Here is a 17,793-nt window from a genome sequence, read left to right on the forward strand (position 1 = left end):
CTAGTCTGCTATCAGAACATGGCATGAAGAAGGTGTGTTATTAATCAGTGACATTTGGAAGGGGTAGCTTTGTATGGTAGTGCCCTATTTACAAGTGATAATCTGTCATTTTAACTTATTAAGACAAATTAGTGTTAAAAAAAAAAAAGAATTGGGTTGGGTCTATCCAAGATAACAGTGGCTTCGTCAGGCGCTCACTCCCATGTGAGGTAGTTGAGAAACAGGCAGTCTGCAGTTGATTTGACAGCTCTATGGTTTGAAGATGCTACCCCATTTTACCATCCTTGTGTTTAAATTCTAGTCTCAAGTTCATTCTGTAACCCACAATAGTTATGTCTAGGTTCTGTGAAAGATAAATGATAAAATTAAGGCCAGTCTCAACTTTTAAAACTACCAGACAACACTTCCATGTGTTGACTAGAGTATTGTCCCATTGCCACAGAAGTTACAAGAGGATCTTAGAAATGGCACTGAGCTGAGGTATTGCTGTCCTAGGAAGCGTGGAGCTTGTTATTATTAAGAAGGGGGAGGTAGCTACTGTGCTAATACCAGCTATTTCTCCTGTGGTCGTCCTGTTGTTCCCCTTCTGAGTGTAAGCTCTCCTGACCCATCACACAAGCCAATAGACACCAACCACAGTGTCCAGTGCTTTAGGAAGTGCTTTGCTTAGTCAAAGTTTTACCCTGAAATGTTGCACAATACCATTGAAATACTGTTCATTCCCAAACAGCAATGCTGTGAGGATTGGAATTCTGATTGGTTGCTAGTCATATAGATGGGTCTAGCATGTCTCCTTACTCATTGTAGAGGATGGACCATCTCCTGAAACAGGATTGCCTCACGGAAGCCTTGGCCCTCGCATGGTCTTTTCATGAAGGAAAGGCAAAAGCAGTAGTGGGTAAGTAATAAGCAGATGTCATGGGATTGGAAGTGTCACTGTAAAGAGCCTTCTCATAAGGGGAATTCACGTTGAGAACAACCGGGAAGCACATTGATAAGCTGTTAATCTACTGGGTGTGAGATAGTCGCGTTACCCAGCACACTGATATTGAGTCTTGTTGTAACTGTACATGGTGTTAATGTGAGTTGTGGAGGAGAGATGAGAACCAGGTTCCTTTTGGAGCTGAGCACTAACTTTGCTTCATGTTGGACTTTGTTTCTCTGAAGGGCTATCGGGGGACGTCAGCAAGAGGAAGGCTGTTGTTGCAGATCGGGTAGGCGTCTCAATGCTGGCTGCAGTGGTGCAGTCCAGTTTTGCTTTTAATATTTGTAGCTATCTTTGGGGATGAGAAGTGGGTCAGGCTGTAGTTCCCAGACACAGTCTGCAGTGCCATGTAGTCTCACCATTGCCCTCACCCGTGAAAATAGTAAAACAACAAAACAGTCCAGAGAGTACAGAGCAGAAGGGTTATGTGAGGACCCAGGCTCACAGTGACCTGTCCATCTTCTGCAGGAAGAATTTCTGGGGCATTTACCTCCAGGTTCTCTTTTCCTGAGCAATACAGGAGCAGGGTCTGGACCATACAGATATTTCTTAGGAAGGGTTAGCAAATTAACACTAGCCCTTCATCTGGGAGAATTAGAGAATAAAGCCACTGAAACCTCAACTGTGGTTCTAATACAGCAATAAAGTGTGATTCAGTATTAACTGTTCATGTTAAATATTGAACAAATGGAGCCATACTCTTTGAGTCTGACACAAAGCCACTTTTCTTACAGATGGTAGAGATCCTATTCCATTATGCAGATCGGGCTCTGAAAAAGTGCCCGGACCAGGGAAAAATCCAAGTGATGGAGCAACACTTTCAGGTACGTCTCTGTATGTTGTGTGGCTTGTGCACCAGCCATAGACGCTCTTGTGCCCACATTGGTCTCTGCTCACATGATATGCTCGACCTCACGCACGAGACTTCTGGGGCTTGGCTATTAAGCATTCTTTAGTGTTTCAGCATTTGTAGGGAAACCATACAAGACTAAATTTACAGAAGACTTTAGTCAGATGGGAAGAGACAGGTGAGCTGTTGCTCACTGCTGTGTGAAGGGAGAGGGCACAGTCATGAAGGGACACACCTGTGACTTGACACCTTGCTGTGGATGACACCCTGCTAATGGCTCACATTTATGTTAACTAGAGTAGTTAAGGAAGGAGTGGGCTGCTCAGGTTTAAATTTAGTTCCTGCAACACCTGTGACTCATATATATATATGATAAGTATTCATGGATATGTATATTATAGTCTATAAAATATGCTAATGAAAGATGTTTAGATTATCTTGGAACTTAATGAAAATGCAGGCCAAGGGAATGGTTTAGAGATATGAATATGTATTATGCTGGTTTTCCTATTTGTAGTGATCTCTAGTTATATTTAAACAAATTTCTACTCTCTTCTCTTCGTGTGTGTGTGTGTGTGTGTGTGTGTGTGTGTGTGTGTGTGTGTAATCTAGGGCCTTTCACATATGGGGCAAATGCTTTTTTTAAATTATTTTTATTATTTTTACAATTTAGTCATTCCTCCTCCCCAGTCTGCTGTCTCACAGTTCCACATTCCATTCCTCTTCCCCACTGTCTCCAAGAGGATGTCTCCCACCACTTAATCCCCCCTGCCCCCCTCCAGGCCTCCCCACTTCCTGGGGCCTCAAATCTCTCTAGGGTTAGACACATCTATTTTTACTCAGTCCAGACCCAGCAGTCCTCTGCTGTATGTGTGTCAGGGACCTCATATTAGCTGGTGTATGCTGCCTGGTTGGTGGTTCAATGTCTGAGAGATTTCAGGGGTCCAGGTTTGTTGAGACTGCTGTCTTCCTATGGGGTTGCCCTCCTCCTCAACTTCTTGCAGCTTTTCCCTAATTCAACCACAGGGGTCCCAGACTTCATTCTATTGGTTGGGTGTAAGTATCTATGGCTCTCTCAGTCAGCTGTTTGTTGGGCCTCTTGGAGGGCAGCCATGAGCTCCTGTCCGTACACACACCATAGCATCAGTATTAGTATCAGGCCTTGGAGCCTCCCCTTGAGCTGGATCCCAAGTTGGGCCAGTTACCTGACCTCCTTTGCCTCTGTCTCTTCTCCATTTTTGTCCCTGCACTTCTTTTAGACAGGAACGATTCTGGGACAGTGTTTCTTGACTGTGAGATGGCAACCCCATCCCTCCACTTGATGCCCTGTCTACTGGAGGTGGACTCTACAAGTTCCCTCTCCCCAGTAGACATTTCATCTAAGGTCCATCCCTCTGAGTCCTGAGAGTCTCTCACCTCCCAGGTCTCTCGTACATTCTAGAGGATCCCTACTCCCCCGTGGTTGCATATTTCCAATTGGTCATGTTCAATTTTTACCCTCCTTCTAGCTTCTCCTACCCAGGTCCCTCCCTCTTTCTCTGCTTCCCTTGATTTCTTTCTTTTCTCTTCCAAGTGGGAATTGAAGCATCCTCACTTGGGCCCTTTAGCTTGTTAACCTTCTTGAGTTCTGTAGATTGTATCTTGGGTATTCTGTACTTTTTTCTTTTTGTGACTAATATCCACTTATTAATGAGCACATAGCATGCATGTCCTTTTGGGTCTGAGTTACCTCACTCAGGATGATATTTTCTAGTTCCATCCATTTGCCTGCAAAACTCATGATGTCCTTGTTCTTAATAGCTGAATAGTATTCCGTTGTGTAAATGAACCACATTTTCTGTATACATTTTTCCATTGTTGGATATCTGCATTGTTTCCAGCTTCTGGCTATCACAGATAAGGCTGCTATAAACATAATGCAGCTCATGCCCCTGTGGGGCATCTTTTGGGTATATGCCCAAGAGTGATATAGCTGGGTCTTCAGGAAGATCTACTTCCAATTTCCTGAGGAACCTCCAGATTGATTTTCAGAATGATTGTACCAGTTTACAGCAATGGAGGAATGTAAGAAGCCAAAAATATACAATGGACCAAATAAAGCATCTTCAATAAATGCTGCTGGTCTAACTGGCAATTGGTATGTAGAAAAATAAAAATAGATCCATATTTGTCACCCTGGACAAAGCTCAAGTCCAACTGGATCAAGGACCTCAACATAAGACCAGATACACTGAATCTAATAGAAGAGAAAGTGGAAAAGAGCCTAGAAATCATTAGCACGGGGTGGGAGGGGGTGGATTTCCTAAGGAGACCTCCAATGGCTCAGGCTCTAAGATCAAGAATTGAAAAATGGGACTTCATGAAACTGAAAAGCTTCTGTAAGTCAAAGGAAACTGTCAGTAGGACAAACCGGCAACCTACAGATTGCAAAATATGTTTTCATTGACCTCATATCTGATAGAGGGCTAATATCCAATAAAAAATATGTAAAGAACTCAAGAAGCTAACCTTCAACAACCAAACAAACAACCCAATCAAAAAAATGGGATATAAAGCTAAACAGAATTCACAACAGAGGAATCTTGAATGGCTGAGAAGCACTTAAATGTCTGTGTAGAATTTAGAAGATAGCTCCTAGGAATTAGTTCTCCCACCGTGAATGTTCCATGGCTCCAGGTCAGGTTTCAGGTTAGGCTTGGCAGATTCCTTTACCTGCTGAATCATCATGTATGTGTTTGTTTTGAGGCAGGTCTCACAGTGTAGCCCAGGCTAGCCTGGAACTTGCTGTGTAGACCAGACTCAGACTGGTATTAAAGTCACAGAGATCCACCTGTCTCTGCCTTACTAGTGTGGGGATTAAAGGCATGTGCCACCAGGCCTAGCTGAGAACCATTCCTTGTTGTGACAGGATTTGACTATGTGTCCCTTGATATTGTATAAATTAAGTACAATTAAGTGTAGTCCTTCCTGTCTTAAAGATTGTAGTATAACTGAAATATTTTTATTATAAAATAATGGAAACAGTTAAAAGAAATTTAGGAATTTGGATTTCTACAGAGCAAGAACTGATATTATTACTATATTATTACTATTAATATAGGGTGTGTGTATGTGTGTGTATGTGTGTGTGTGTGTGTGTGTATACCTTCATTACCCAAGTTTTTGTCAGTGGCTTAAGTAAAGGTATAGTCCCAAGCCTGTCTGGGTTAGATAGCACCAAGAGTCAAGAGTGAAACTGATCTTGATAAGAAAATCCAATCTAATTATGGACAAACCTAGCAAGACTAAACATTAAATTCAAATGAGTTTTGTTTACTAGATTTGAAAGTTATAGAAATATCTTTAACCCTAACGTGTATTCAGCCCCAGTACTCTCCTAATATGCTCCTGCCCCTGCCGAGTGTCTCCTGCACAGCTCACCTTCCATTTTCACGTGACTCACTGGCTTTAAGTGGGGCTGTACCTGTGTGTATAGGCGGGGGGTTATTTACTAAAAGAAGCCCCTCCCCCAGCAGCATCAACAGCAAGGTGTCTGTCCTCCTTGCTGAAGGGTGCAGTCTGTTCAGGTCTAGGCGCAGGTTCCCTGGTGGGGCCCGTGACCCCAGCACGAGAGCAGGCCTGAATCATGACCAGGAAGTGATTGGCTAACCCCTTACCAGTCACAACACTGTTGTACCAAGGGCACATCCTGCCTAACATGTTGGTAGCACATAGGGTCCACACCTGAGTAAGGCTGAGGTACTCGCTGGCTCTCATTCTTTCTGCCCCCTCTTCACGATGACCCCTTAGCCTTGGAGGCGATGACATAGATTCATTTAGGGCTAGGCACTCAGAAGCCTCTTACTTCAGCACTTGGACTAGTTGTGAGTCTCTGCATTAACTACCACCCACTGCAAAAAGAAGCCTCCCTGACCAAGGCTGAGATGTGAGCAGCACATGCCGGTGGACCGGTGGGCACTGTGGCCCTGTGGACTTGTGAGCAGCACACAACAGCCACTAAGAGGGCTATCTAAGCAGGCTGGCATCAGGAGAAGATGCTGAATTGTGATGAGACACTTTATAACCCCAACTTGCAGGTGACCGAGACCCGAGGATGTCCAGTTCAAGGCTATCCCTTGCTGCGCAGTGATTTTGAGTCCGGTCTGGCTTCCTAGCAAGATGAAAGGGGAGGAGAGGGGAGGAGAAGAGGAAGTAAGAGATGGAGCATTTCAGTTTGAAGTGCTGTTGATGAGATAGCTCTTGGATTTATGCCTTTCTTTTGTTTGTCCTATTCAAATGAAGGGAGGATGGCTTCTGAACAGGAGGGGCATTTTTTTTATTACATTTTTTATTACATACTAATTTTACTAAGATATTTCCACATATGCACGTGTATGTAATGTTTCAATTATACTCCTTTTGCCCTCTCTTCTCTCCCTTTCCTTTCTTCTTCCCACCCCATCCCCTTCTAAGTGTATCTAGTCTCCCGTCTTTTCTTTCTTGTAAGCCCTTCCCCCAGCAATGAATAAACTGCCCACGAACCTGCAGGAAGAGGTGAAACCTTCTCTAGGCCAGGACAGAATTTCGATGGACCAAATCCTGTGCGGGTCCTACGTAGGCAGTAGCAGCGGCTGGGGTTCAAGTGTTCAGTGGCCAGGGCATACCTAGATGACAGTGCTCTGTGACACTCCGACCCTTCCTCTGGCCCTCACACTCTTACAGTTCTCTTCTGCAATGTACCTTGGGGCAGGTGGTGTAGACACCCTCTTAGTTGAGTATCTGAGTACTAACAGCCACTTGTTCTCGTCAGCCACCACCGCCCACTGCTAAAGCTTCTCTCACCAGGCCTAAGAGCAGCAGCACGTTGGCATCAGTATGGATATGGAGAAGGCAAGTTGAGAGGCACAGCATACCCAGTTGGTAAAAGAAAAGTTGTAGCTTCCTCACTGGGAGTGGACTTTTGATCAGGTTACTCTACCAGAGTGAGTTCCCTCCTGTGGAGCAGGCATCAACCCCAATCAGAAAGGCGTTGGTTATTCCCATAATTGCACCAGTGGGCACACCTTGACTGCCTTGCATCTGGTGTAACTTGAAAGTCTCACAGCTGAGCAAGACCATTAGAGATAGTTCTCCCCCAGCAGCCTACGGAGCTCGTCCTAGCACTGCGAAATGCCAACAGGGACAGCTTCCAGCTCAGTTCAGCTTTGCTTCTTTATGGCCTGCAACCAAAGCACCTGGTGTCACGTACAGTTGGGTCTTACCATTTAGTTGCCATGGGCAATCAGCAGCAGTGGCCATAGTATTTATTGTTTTGGGAAACAGAGGGGCCTTTCTGACAAACAACTCATAAGGAAGTAGTCCACTCCTAGCATTGAGATTCTGCCCTTCCCTTCTTGCTTCCTGCTTGTGTCTGTCTGACTATTTCTGTGTCTGTGTCTGTGTTTGTGTCTTAGTCTGTGTCTTTCTCTGTGTGCCTCTGTATATGTCTCTTTCTGTCTGTGTCTGTCTGTGACTGTGACAGCATCTGTGTCTGAGTCTCTCTGTCTGTGACTGTAAGTCTGTGTTTATCTGCGTCTCTTTGTCTATCTGTATCTGTCTCTGTGTGTCTTTGTCTGTGTCTCTTTCTGTCTGTGCCTGTCTGTGTCTCTGTCTATATCTGTGACTGTGTCTGTCTCTGCCTATGACTGTCTGTCAATGTCTCCATTTATCTCTGTCTGTGTCTATCTGTTTCTGTCTCTGTGTGTCTCTGTGTCTCTTTCTGTCTATGACTGACTGTGTCTGTCTGTGTCTCTGTCTATGACTGTGAATATGTCTATCTCTGCCTGTGACTGTCAATGTCTGTGTATTTGTCTCTGTCTGTTAGTGAGTACCCACGTGTGCACATGTGTAGGTGTGTGCATGTGGAAGCTGGAGATCGATACTGGGTTTTCCTCAATGGCTCTTCACCTTATTCTCTCACTCAACCTGAAGCTCACTGATTTGAGTAGAATGATTGGGTAGCAATTCCCTCGGGTCCTCCTGCCTGTGCCTCTCCAGTGCTGGGGTTGCATATGTGCTGCCATGCCCAGCTTTTACATGGGTGCTGGGCACTGTACCCGGTTCTTATACTGCATACATACAAGCACTTTACCAGTTTAGCCATCTCCCAAATCCCTGAGAGTTTCCTCTGATATTTTTATGTCCTGGGAGTAGCTTTCTCTGTCCATACGCAATACTAAGAGCAGTTCTTTTAAAAAGACTTCTTTTGCTGGGTGGCATAGTTTGGGTTTGTAGTATCTGGAAGGTTTGTTGTACTTTAATCTTTAATGCTAGAACTTAGGAATCTGAATCAGAAAAATTGGAGGTACAGGGCTAGCTTGAGTCTTTGAGACCTTGCCTTAAAACAAAGAAATTTTAAAAATAAAGAAGCTATTATAAATAGAAAAATGAGCTTAACTAGTTAAAATGTCAGTAGTGCTAATTTGTGTTCTGCCAGCAGGTGGCACCTCGCGCCTGCTGCCAGCAACCACACTTTCCTCTTGGAGTCAGTAGCACTTATGCAGTTCTCTCAGGGCAGCCATTGGAATTTTGAAGGTATTATATTGACTCTCTGGAACACTTCTGGTAATATATCCATGTCCGTACTATTAATTCTGCCAACTCAGGAACATAGCAGACTTCCCCAGTACCTGGCGTTTTGTTCAGTCTCTTTTCTCATGAGAACATTGTGGAGGCCTTTACCTCCTTGGTTATGTTTATTCCTTTTTTCTTCCATTGTGCACAGGGTATCCTTCCTAATTTCTTTTTTCTTTTTCTTTTTTCTTTTTTTTTTAAAAAAGATTTATTTGTTATTATATGTACATATGGATAAGTAGCTGTCCTCAGACACACCAGAAGAGGGCGTCAGATCTGTTTATGGATGGTTGTGAGCCACCATGTAGTTGCTGGGATTTGAACTCAGGACCTTCGGAAGAGTAGTCAGTGCTCTTAACCGCTGAGCCATCTCTCCAGTCCCCTAATTTTCTTCTCAGCAAATTCAGTATTATTGTATAAGAAAGCTGACCTTCTCTCCTGCAGCTGTATTGATAGTGTTGACAGATGTAGCAGTTCTCTGCTGGAGTCCACAAGGTCCTTTAAGTACATCATTTTCCAAGTAGGGAAAGTCTTGTCATCTGTCTTCCCTTCTGCGCCCGTCGTCATCAGTGAAATTGTGTGTTGTGGTTTGTATTTTGTTTTGTTTGTGTGTCTGGCATGTATGTGTGTCCTTGTATTGTTTTGTTGTTGGGAATACCAGATTCTTAGAATGACTTTCGTGGTGTTCCTTCCCTTCCTGTTTGTGGGACAGTTTCAGACCTCCTGGTAGATTTTTCCCTGGCAGCTTGGTCAGATTCAGACTGATGCCACCTGGCCCTGGGCGAGAGCTTGTGGGAACTTTTCACTTTGCTTTAGTCCCACAGCTTCTTGGGTCTATGTGCATTGTTGGTATCATCTGGCTTTAATTTGGGCAAGTCGTACACATTCAGAAATTAACACATTTGTTCTAGGTGTTCCCACATTTGAGAATATACATTTTAAAAGTATTTCCTAGTAACCTTCTGTATTTCATTGGTAACAGCTCTTTCATCTGTAATTTCATAAACTTGGACTTGTTTGCCTTGCTTTTGGTTGGTTTGGCTAAGGAATTGTAAATCTTGTTAATATTTTCTGAGAAGCCCTGGTTGATGTTATATATTATCCTTGTAGTCTCTGTCTCATTAACTTCTGTCCACATCTTTATTATTTTTTGCTGTCTACATATTTGGTCTTGGTGGTTTTTTATTTCTCGAGAACCCTGAAGTGCACTGTTTGCAAAGTTACCTATTTTGAAATCTCTCTGATTTTTTTAATATGCGTGATTAGAACGATAAGCCTTCCCCTCTATGGTGAGTCACCAGTTTCATCTGATTCTAGCAATTTTTAAATTTCCTCTCCAGTTTCTTCTGTGGACTCCTGTTTATTTAACAGGGTTTTGTTCCATCTTCACATGTTTGTGTAGTGTTCGAGGTTTGTCTTCCTGTTGGTTTCTAGTTTCCATTATGGTCCAGAAAGAAACAAAGAATTATTTCAATTAAAAATGTATGTTTTGATTACATTTACTTATTTATTTGTGTAGGGGAGTGAGTCAGAGTGGTCTGCATGCACGCTTATGCCACAGTGGGTCAGAAGACAACACAGTGGGTCCCAGGGCTTGGTGCATATTTACACTAGTTAGTTGCATGCTCGTCCTCGGCTGTTCCTTTTATTTGCATGTATCTCTCCTCTTATCTCTTCTGACTAGTTTTGATTGGCTTTCTCCCTTATCAGGTATGGAAATTCCCAAGCCAGCTTGTTTGCAGCTTACCTTTGCTTGGTGTTTTGGCTGTTATTGCTAGTTACACTGGTTTATTGGAGGCAGCATATACTGGAGTGTTTTTCTTGGGTACATATGCGTGGCACAGATGTCTTGTGCATGTGTGGTCATATGTGCATGTCTGTGTGAAGGCCCATGGTTGATGTGGGAGTCTTCCTGTGTCCCGTCTTACTCATTTAGCAGGGTCTCTCAGTTGATCCTGAAGCTCCATGACCTGAAGCTCACTGATAGGGCTTCTAATGTTCTGAAATTAAAATTGTTCCACGACAGCCTTACAGCCATATGGGTTTTAACAATGTGAACTCCAGGCCTCACACTTGGTTGGTCTGTGTTTAAACAGCATCTCCCCAGCTCTGGATCTTGACTCTCCCCTTCCATCCTCAACTCCCCATCCAGCTTTTCTCTGAGTCTTAATTGCTTAGCTAAGGCCTTTTGCATATAAGATGGTTATCCTGGTGGGTTTTGCTACTTGCTATAGTTTGTGCTTGGGTGAATTGTTGGTAGTTTTTTCTTCTCACTTGTTTGTTTGTTGGGTCCATCCTTGCTGTGCTTCATTACCTATTTCTCTTGTGAAATGCATTCTCTCCTGTGTCCTTGTGGGTGAGACAGTTTTTCTCTCCATTGTGTAGTGTCCCTTAAGACTTTTCTACAGTGCTGGCTCGGTTGTTATGAATTGCCTTAATTTGTTCTGGAAGCTATCATTTCTCTGTCAGTTTTAAGAGAGAACTTGGCTGCCTGTAGCAGTCATAGTTGGCAGTTTCTCTTCAGTGCTTGAAGTATGTAGACATGTTTTCCTGGCTCAGTGTTGGTGACAGATCTGATGTTATGCTGGTGCCAATTTTCTGTGACTTGGAGTCGTTCCTCACAGTGGCTAGTATTGTTGTGACATTCTGCCATGGTTAGGTGTGTTGGTGGTCACGTCTTTGGGTTTGGATGTCTTTCTCTAGCTCTGGGAAATCTTCACTATACTTTCATTGAATAAATTGTGGATGCCTTTAGACTTTCTCTCATCTCCTTCTGCCTCATAACTTCTTAGGTTGTGTCTATTTTACTTACCCAGAGTTCTTAGGAGTTTGGGTTGTGATTACTAATTCCCTTTTCTTTTATACATCTCTGTGTGCTGCTGTCTTGATGATGTCCCCCCCCTACCTGGAACTCATTCTTGGGCCTGATCACGTCTCTGGTGATGTTTTCTGTTGTTTGGCTTAGTTTGGTTTTGTTGTTGTTGAGATATGATCTCACTATGTAGCTCTGGCTGGTCTGGAACTAGATACATAACCTAGGATGGTTTGAGTTCATGTCCGTCCCTCACTCCTGGGTGCCAGGGTTAAAGGTGTGCACTACCACACTTGATATGTTACTTGGTTTTTTTTTTACAATAACTTTTAATTTTTTTACTATTTCATATACATGCATGTAATTAATATTGATGATACTTTGCTCCTCCCCCTCTCTTGTCTCCTGTGATCCCCCTTTTTCCCCTTGTGCCCCTTGTTTACTTCTTTGTTTTATAAATAACCCAAGAGTTGAATCAGGATTGGTTGCACATACATGGATGTAGTGTTTACTAGATTGTGGGGAATTTACCAGTGGTTATACCTATGACTTCCCCTCCCACAGCCATTAACTACCATAGGGCCTAAGATAATTCTCCCCCATCCAGCCCACAATGAAACGTCCACAGCTGGATCTTTGAAAGGTTTTGTGTAGGTTCTGCTGTGTATTTCATTCTTTGATTATGCAAATTTGTGTTTGGTTCTTTTTCAGCATCTCAATTTCCATGATAAATTTTTCTTTGTGGTTTCAATTTTTATCTCCAAACTAATAAGTCATCTTCTTTTTTTAAATATTTATTTTATGTGCATAGGCATTTTGCCTGCATGTATAACTGCACCACATACATGAAATGCCTGCAGAGGCCGGAAGAGGATGTCAGATCCCTTAGAATTGGAGATACAGATAGTTGTGGGTCACCATGTAGGTGTTGGGATTTGGATCCAGGTCCTCTGCAAGAGCAGCGATTGGTCTTAACTCCTGAGTCACCTCTCCAGTCTAGTTCCTTACTCTTTCATCTGCTTTGGCATTTCTTGTCTGGGTTCTGAATTGATTTTATAGTTTTCTTTCCTAGTCTGAATTGATCTGTCTTATTGATATGCTTAGTGCCTGATGTTTCTGGGTCTTTTAAATTTGTTTTTCAGTCATCTCATCTTTCAGAACTGTGTACCGACTTAAGCATTTTCAAGGTTTGTGAGAACAGTGTTCTTTGAGCTGTGTTCAAATTGCTGCTCACCAGTTTTTTATATTGGAGGCCATTTTATTATGGATCTAGGAAGTATTGTTGTTACCAATGGCACTGTGGGTAAATCCAGGGCCAGCCTAGAGGCTCTCACTTTCCCAAATGATGGGTTTATTTCTCTGGCCTTTTCTTTATTTTCAGAATCCTCTTCATCTCCATGTGTCATTTTGGATCATTTCCTCCTCGTGTGATGTGCTTTTTCAGGAAACTTGCATCTTGGAGATGCAAGTGTTTTTATTTCAGGAAACATTCTTGAATTCCCTGGTGGGCTACTTGCTGTGTTGCAGTGCCGTTGTCTTCTTGTTTGGGATTCCAGTCATGCATGCATTGCTGCTCTCCCTTCTTCTCTCCTCTTTCTGCTTTTTTGTGTGCTCTTCCTGCCTCTTTTCTGTCTCTATCCCAGACTCCACTCACCATACCAGCCTCCGTAGATGGCTCTCACTGTCACTGGAAGACAGACTCCTCAGTAGACCCGTGGTTTTCCAGGCATGGAATCCAGCAGCATCATTGGGATCTCAGTAATTCTCAATGCTATATTAAAGAGCAGTGGGCACCCTTACACTCTTCCTTTTTGTTTGTTTGTTTAAAGACTTTATTGGTTGAGTGAAACTGAGGAGGTATGGAAAGTATAAAATATATCAATGTTACTTTCGAGAATTCTCTAGATGAAGTTCTCCTTTTCTTTTTTTGCCTGTAATAGTTTTAAAATAGATTCTGCCTGGTACGTTTTAGGGTTTAACTACTGGTATTGGCAGTCTCTAGTGGCACTCATTCATGGTCCGTTATCTCACGAGGTGTTCAGATGTTTTATTTTGAGCACATCTTTAGGGGAGGGCTTTTATTGGTGGGACTTATTCTGCCTTGGGTGAGTTTATAATTTGGTTCTTTCACACGGCTCATGTGTACCTTTTCCTAGAATCACTGCATTTGTTTCTTCGCCTCAGTGTTCCCATTCTAAGGAGATAGGGACAGTCCTCTGACATCACAGTCTTAATGCTAGTCTTGGAGAGTACAGACTTACCCCACCAATCCAGGCTCCTGCTCATCTTCCACTGCCAAGTGTGCTTCCTTGTCTTCAAATGTCCTTTTATGGGGGATGCAGGATTTTAAAGATCCCAGTTTTAGGCTTTTTCTCTGCTGTGCTTCTCTCTGTCGCTGTGAGTTTAAGGTCTCAACAGCTCGTGGCATGGAAACTCAGGCTCTTCTGTGACAGAAGGACAGACCTACAGGACCACCCAGGTGGCTTCTAGCACCTTGCTTTGGTTTCAGTCATACATTCACTTTAAACCTTGTTTGTCCTCTATTTTGTGAGAGCCCAACTGTGTGTTTTGCTTATCTAATTTTAAAAGATATATTATTTTTATTTTTAATTATATGTGTGTGTGGATGTGTGCACGTGAGTGTAGGCATGTGGAGGCAGAAGGGTTGGATCCCCAGGAACTAGAAGTGACAGGCAGAGTTTAGGCCACCTAATGTAGGTCCCAGGAGTTAAACTTGGGTCTTCTGAAGAAGCAGTGTATGCTGCCCTGCTAATTAAGATCAAAGTCTACCATTGTCCAGATAGTCTTCTGAGCTTGGCACAGAATTGCAGACTCCCTTTGTCAACAGGGCTTCTTCTTCTCTGATCTTGTCTGGAGAGTTCAAAATCCCCTCATACCTCTACTTCAGAATGGCACACATGTAGCCTTAGATAGATTACTGGTCCAGCTTCCTTTTTCCTGAGAAGAACCTGACCAGGAAGTACCTGAGATCCCTGGAGTCTCTCCCCATGCTAACGAGGCATCTCAGTACCTTAGCCTTCACTTTGCCCACCTTTGGCTATTCCTACTCACTTCCTCAAAACTATATAGCCCTTGATTCACCCCAACTAAAGTTGGTCTGTCTTCTGAAGCTAGTCCTGGTGTATTGTTATTACCTTCCATACTCTTAGGGCTTCCAAACTGCCTCTCCCCAATCTCTACTCCATTTGCCTTCATGGACCACTATGGGCTGAGGATCCCTGGGGCAGGGTGGGGCAGGTCACAGGATGTACTTAATTGCTGAGAGATGTCCAACCCTTACCTGAACATTTTAAATGGTATCTCTCCCCAGCATTTTAGGGAGCTCCCACCCAGTTATCTAGCCTGCCCAGACACCTAAATCCCTAAAATAGATTTAACTCCCCTAGAGAGATGGCTCAGCAGTTAAGGACAGTGGCTGCTTTTCCAGAGGACCCAGGTTTGATTCCCATGGCAGCTCACCTCTGTCTGTATCTTCAGCTCTAATGAATCCAGTGCCATCTTCTGGTCTCTGTGGGCTGGCAAAACACCCATGCATATAAAACAAAAATAGAATCTTAAAATAAGATACTCCCCCAATATATTTGTGATAAATTGCCAGAACAGACATTATTGGATCAAAGTGTTTATCCCTGAGACTTCTGGGACAGAGTACTGACTTACTTGCCAACAGCACGCTCTGAAGTTGCGGCATCCTAGAAGTCACCCAGCATCTGGAGCTGAACTTTACCTTCCCCAGTGGGCTGTGGGTCAGGCCTGAGCTGATGCTCTCTTACGTTCTCTTCCAGGATACGGTGCCAGTCATAGTGGACTACTGCCTTCTGCTCCAGCGAAAGTGAGTATCTGGTGCCTGTCTGCTTCAGACAGGAAACCCAGGCAGTGCCTTGCTTAGGAATTGTCTTAGTTAGGGTTTTACTGCTGTGAAGAGACACCATGACCAAGGCAACTCTTCTAAAAGACAACATATATTTGGGGCTGGTTTACAGGGTCAGAGATTCAGTTTGATATCATCAAGGCAGGAACACGGCAGCATCCACACAGGTATGGTTCAGGAGGAGATGAGAGTTCTACATCTTCATCCAGAGGCTTCTAGGAGAAGACTCGCTTACAGGGAGCTAGGATGAAGGTCTTAAAGCAGCGCCCACAATGACACACTTCCTCCAACAAGGCCGCACCTCTTAATAGTACCACTCCCCGGGTCAAGCTTATTTAAGCCACTACAGGAATTCAACTAGAATTTTTTTAACTTGCACAAACTTGATTCTCCAATGCATTTTCATATGATAAACTTAACAACTTTTTCCAAACACAAAAGTGTGGTTTATCACCGGTGTATGCTTGTGTGCGACAGTAATGGAAGGGAGACCCATCACACAGGGTGAAGCAGGTGACTTTTATGGACCATCATACATACCGTACTATTTCATACCATTCAAAAGAGGCTAGGTTCATTTTGCTAATTCACCTTTAGGCTTTTTTTTTCCCCCAGAGCCTTTTAATTTAAAAACAAAGTCAGTATAAAACTCTAGATTAGATTTTATAGGTTTAAGTATCAACTTTATTAATTTCTGACATGTGCCAATTCATAGGCTTTAACACTCGCTGTAAGAACCAAGCATCTCGGGGCTGGGAGATGGCTCAGCACTGACTGCTCTTCCAAAGGTCCTGAGTTCAAATCCCAGCAGCCACATGGTGGCTCACAACCATCCGTAATGAGATCTGACACCCTCTTCTGGTGTGTCTGAAGACAGCTACAGTGTACTTACATATAACAATAAATAAATCTTTGGACCGGAGTGAGCAGAGGTCCTGAGTTCAATTCCCAGCAACCACATGATGGCTCACAACCATCTGTACAGCTACAGTCTACTCATATACATAAAAAAAATAAATAAATCTTAAAAAAAAAAAAAAGAGCCAAGCATCTCTAGGTCCTTTGTATCAGTGTCTCTAGCACCTTATTAACATGTAGAGCATTGCTCGTCTTCATTTCACGGGTGACCGCAAGTGACTAAGAAACTTGTCAAATTATACAGGCTGCTTCAGGGCAAAGGTGGGCTATGCAGCTTAGGAGTCTAGCTCCTGTGTCCTTGGTCTTAGCCATTAGCTAAGACCACTTTCCAAATAGTAAAGGTTGCGTGTGAGTATATTACTCATGCACAGCTAAAACCCTAACTGCACTCACTTGAATTATGAATATGAATGTCTTTGAGAACCAGTTCCTAAAGGTCGGATCATGCTGTGGAAGTATAAGTGAAGGTTATCAAGGGCCAGTTGTTTGTCGTGTCTAATTTTGATGGAGTCATAGGGAACTACTGCTCCTGTGTACTTGTGGCTTATATGGTCTCCCGTGTTTCCTGTCATTAGTGACACGTACTGTGTCTGCAGTAGGGTGTTGTTTATAGTGTTGTGTTGTATTATAAGTTAGTGCTGAAGGAGAAGTTTCTTCAGGTGCAAAGACCTCAGGAGGCAAAATACCGTGGCGCTTGTGTGGATCCTCAGCCCCCTTTTCCTGATTACCATCCCCCCATTTTCACACTCACTTCCTCATTGTTAGGTTTTTAGTTTTTACGATAGCTTTAGTAGTCTTACATGTATATATTTTGATTCATTTGACTCTCATATTTCAGAGAGGCAGTGCTAGCCTTGTTTCCAGGACGGGAAATGTAGGTATAGTGGCTTGCTAATGGAATTAAGTGTTGTAGTCCGGTTAACGCTTCACATTGAGAGAATTCTCATCACAGTAACTCGTGCCTCTCATACTGAAGAAGCATGGTACTTGGTGCAGAGTGGCTCTCTACTACTCACTCGATGACTGAATGAGCAAGATGACTTGTGCTCACTGTTCTGAGAGCTCTCATAGTGACACAAGGTTAAAGTGACCCCAGCAGTTGTAAACTGAAGGACAATATGAGGAAAACAAATTCTGTCAGAAACATTTCATATTATTCACAAACGTTCTCCTGGCACTCTCTCTCTCTCTCTCTCTCTCTCTCTCTCTCTCTCTGGTTTGGTAAACATTTCTTATATGATGATTTCAAAAGAAAATTATTCTCCAGACTGTCAGTTGGGCTAGGAGAAAGGACTTGTTGTTGAACCTGAACATGTAGTGGAGGATGCAACTCTCTTCCAGCTCTGTCCGCCTCAGGGCCTGTTTACTCCCCTCTGTTTCCGTCAGCTCCTCCTCACTAGTCTCCTTCTGGGAAATACCATATTTGTTGTTGGGAATTTCAGAGAGGACTACCTGAGTCACAGTGTATTTTAATACTTTTTGTAGCTGCCTCCACTTTCTTTGTCCATACAAACTCCTCACTCTCTGGTCTGTGATATAAATTCTATAGTTTTCTTATCTCTCAGTTTTGTTTCCCAAGTCTGAAAACTAGATTGTGTTGGTCCAGCTTTGATGGCAATTCCATATATCTTTGTTTTTCTTTCTCTTCTGGTCCCATGTCTGCTTTTTCAGTTCCAGCAACCATAGAGGAGCCAGGGCAGCTTCAGCACCACAGTGCAAATGCCTAAAGTATTGCAGGTTTTGGA

The 17,793-nt window shown here is 43.2% G+C and overlaps 1 protein-coding gene across 8 annotated transcripts in view; it reads left to right on the forward strand.

Moving 5' to 3' along the window:
- Nucleotides 1-17,793, forward strand: part of Vps8 (VPS8 subunit of CORVET complex) — a 220,950-nt gene that overhangs the window by 60,241 nt on the left and 142,916 nt on the right. For all 8 annotated transcript variants that reach the window (XM_031363491.1, XM_031363497.1, XM_031363498.1 and 5 more), the window contains 4 exons: nt 808-898; nt 1,168-1,214; nt 1,720-1,809; nt 15,045-15,091. In XM_031363491.1, coding sequence (XP_031219351.1) covers nt 808-898; nt 1,168-1,214; nt 1,720-1,809; nt 15,045-15,091 — 275 coding nt within the window. The remainder of the gene's footprint in view (nt 1-807; nt 899-1,167; nt 1,215-1,719; nt 1,810-15,044; nt 15,092-17,793) is intronic.

Source organism: Mastomys coucha, unplaced genomic scaffold (assembly GCF_008632895.1).
Source record: "Mastomys coucha isolate ucsf_1 unplaced genomic scaffold, UCSF_Mcou_1 pScaffold12, whole genome shotgun sequence".
Lineage (NCBI taxonomy): Eukaryota > Metazoa > Chordata > Mammalia > Rodentia > Muridae > Mastomys > Mastomys coucha.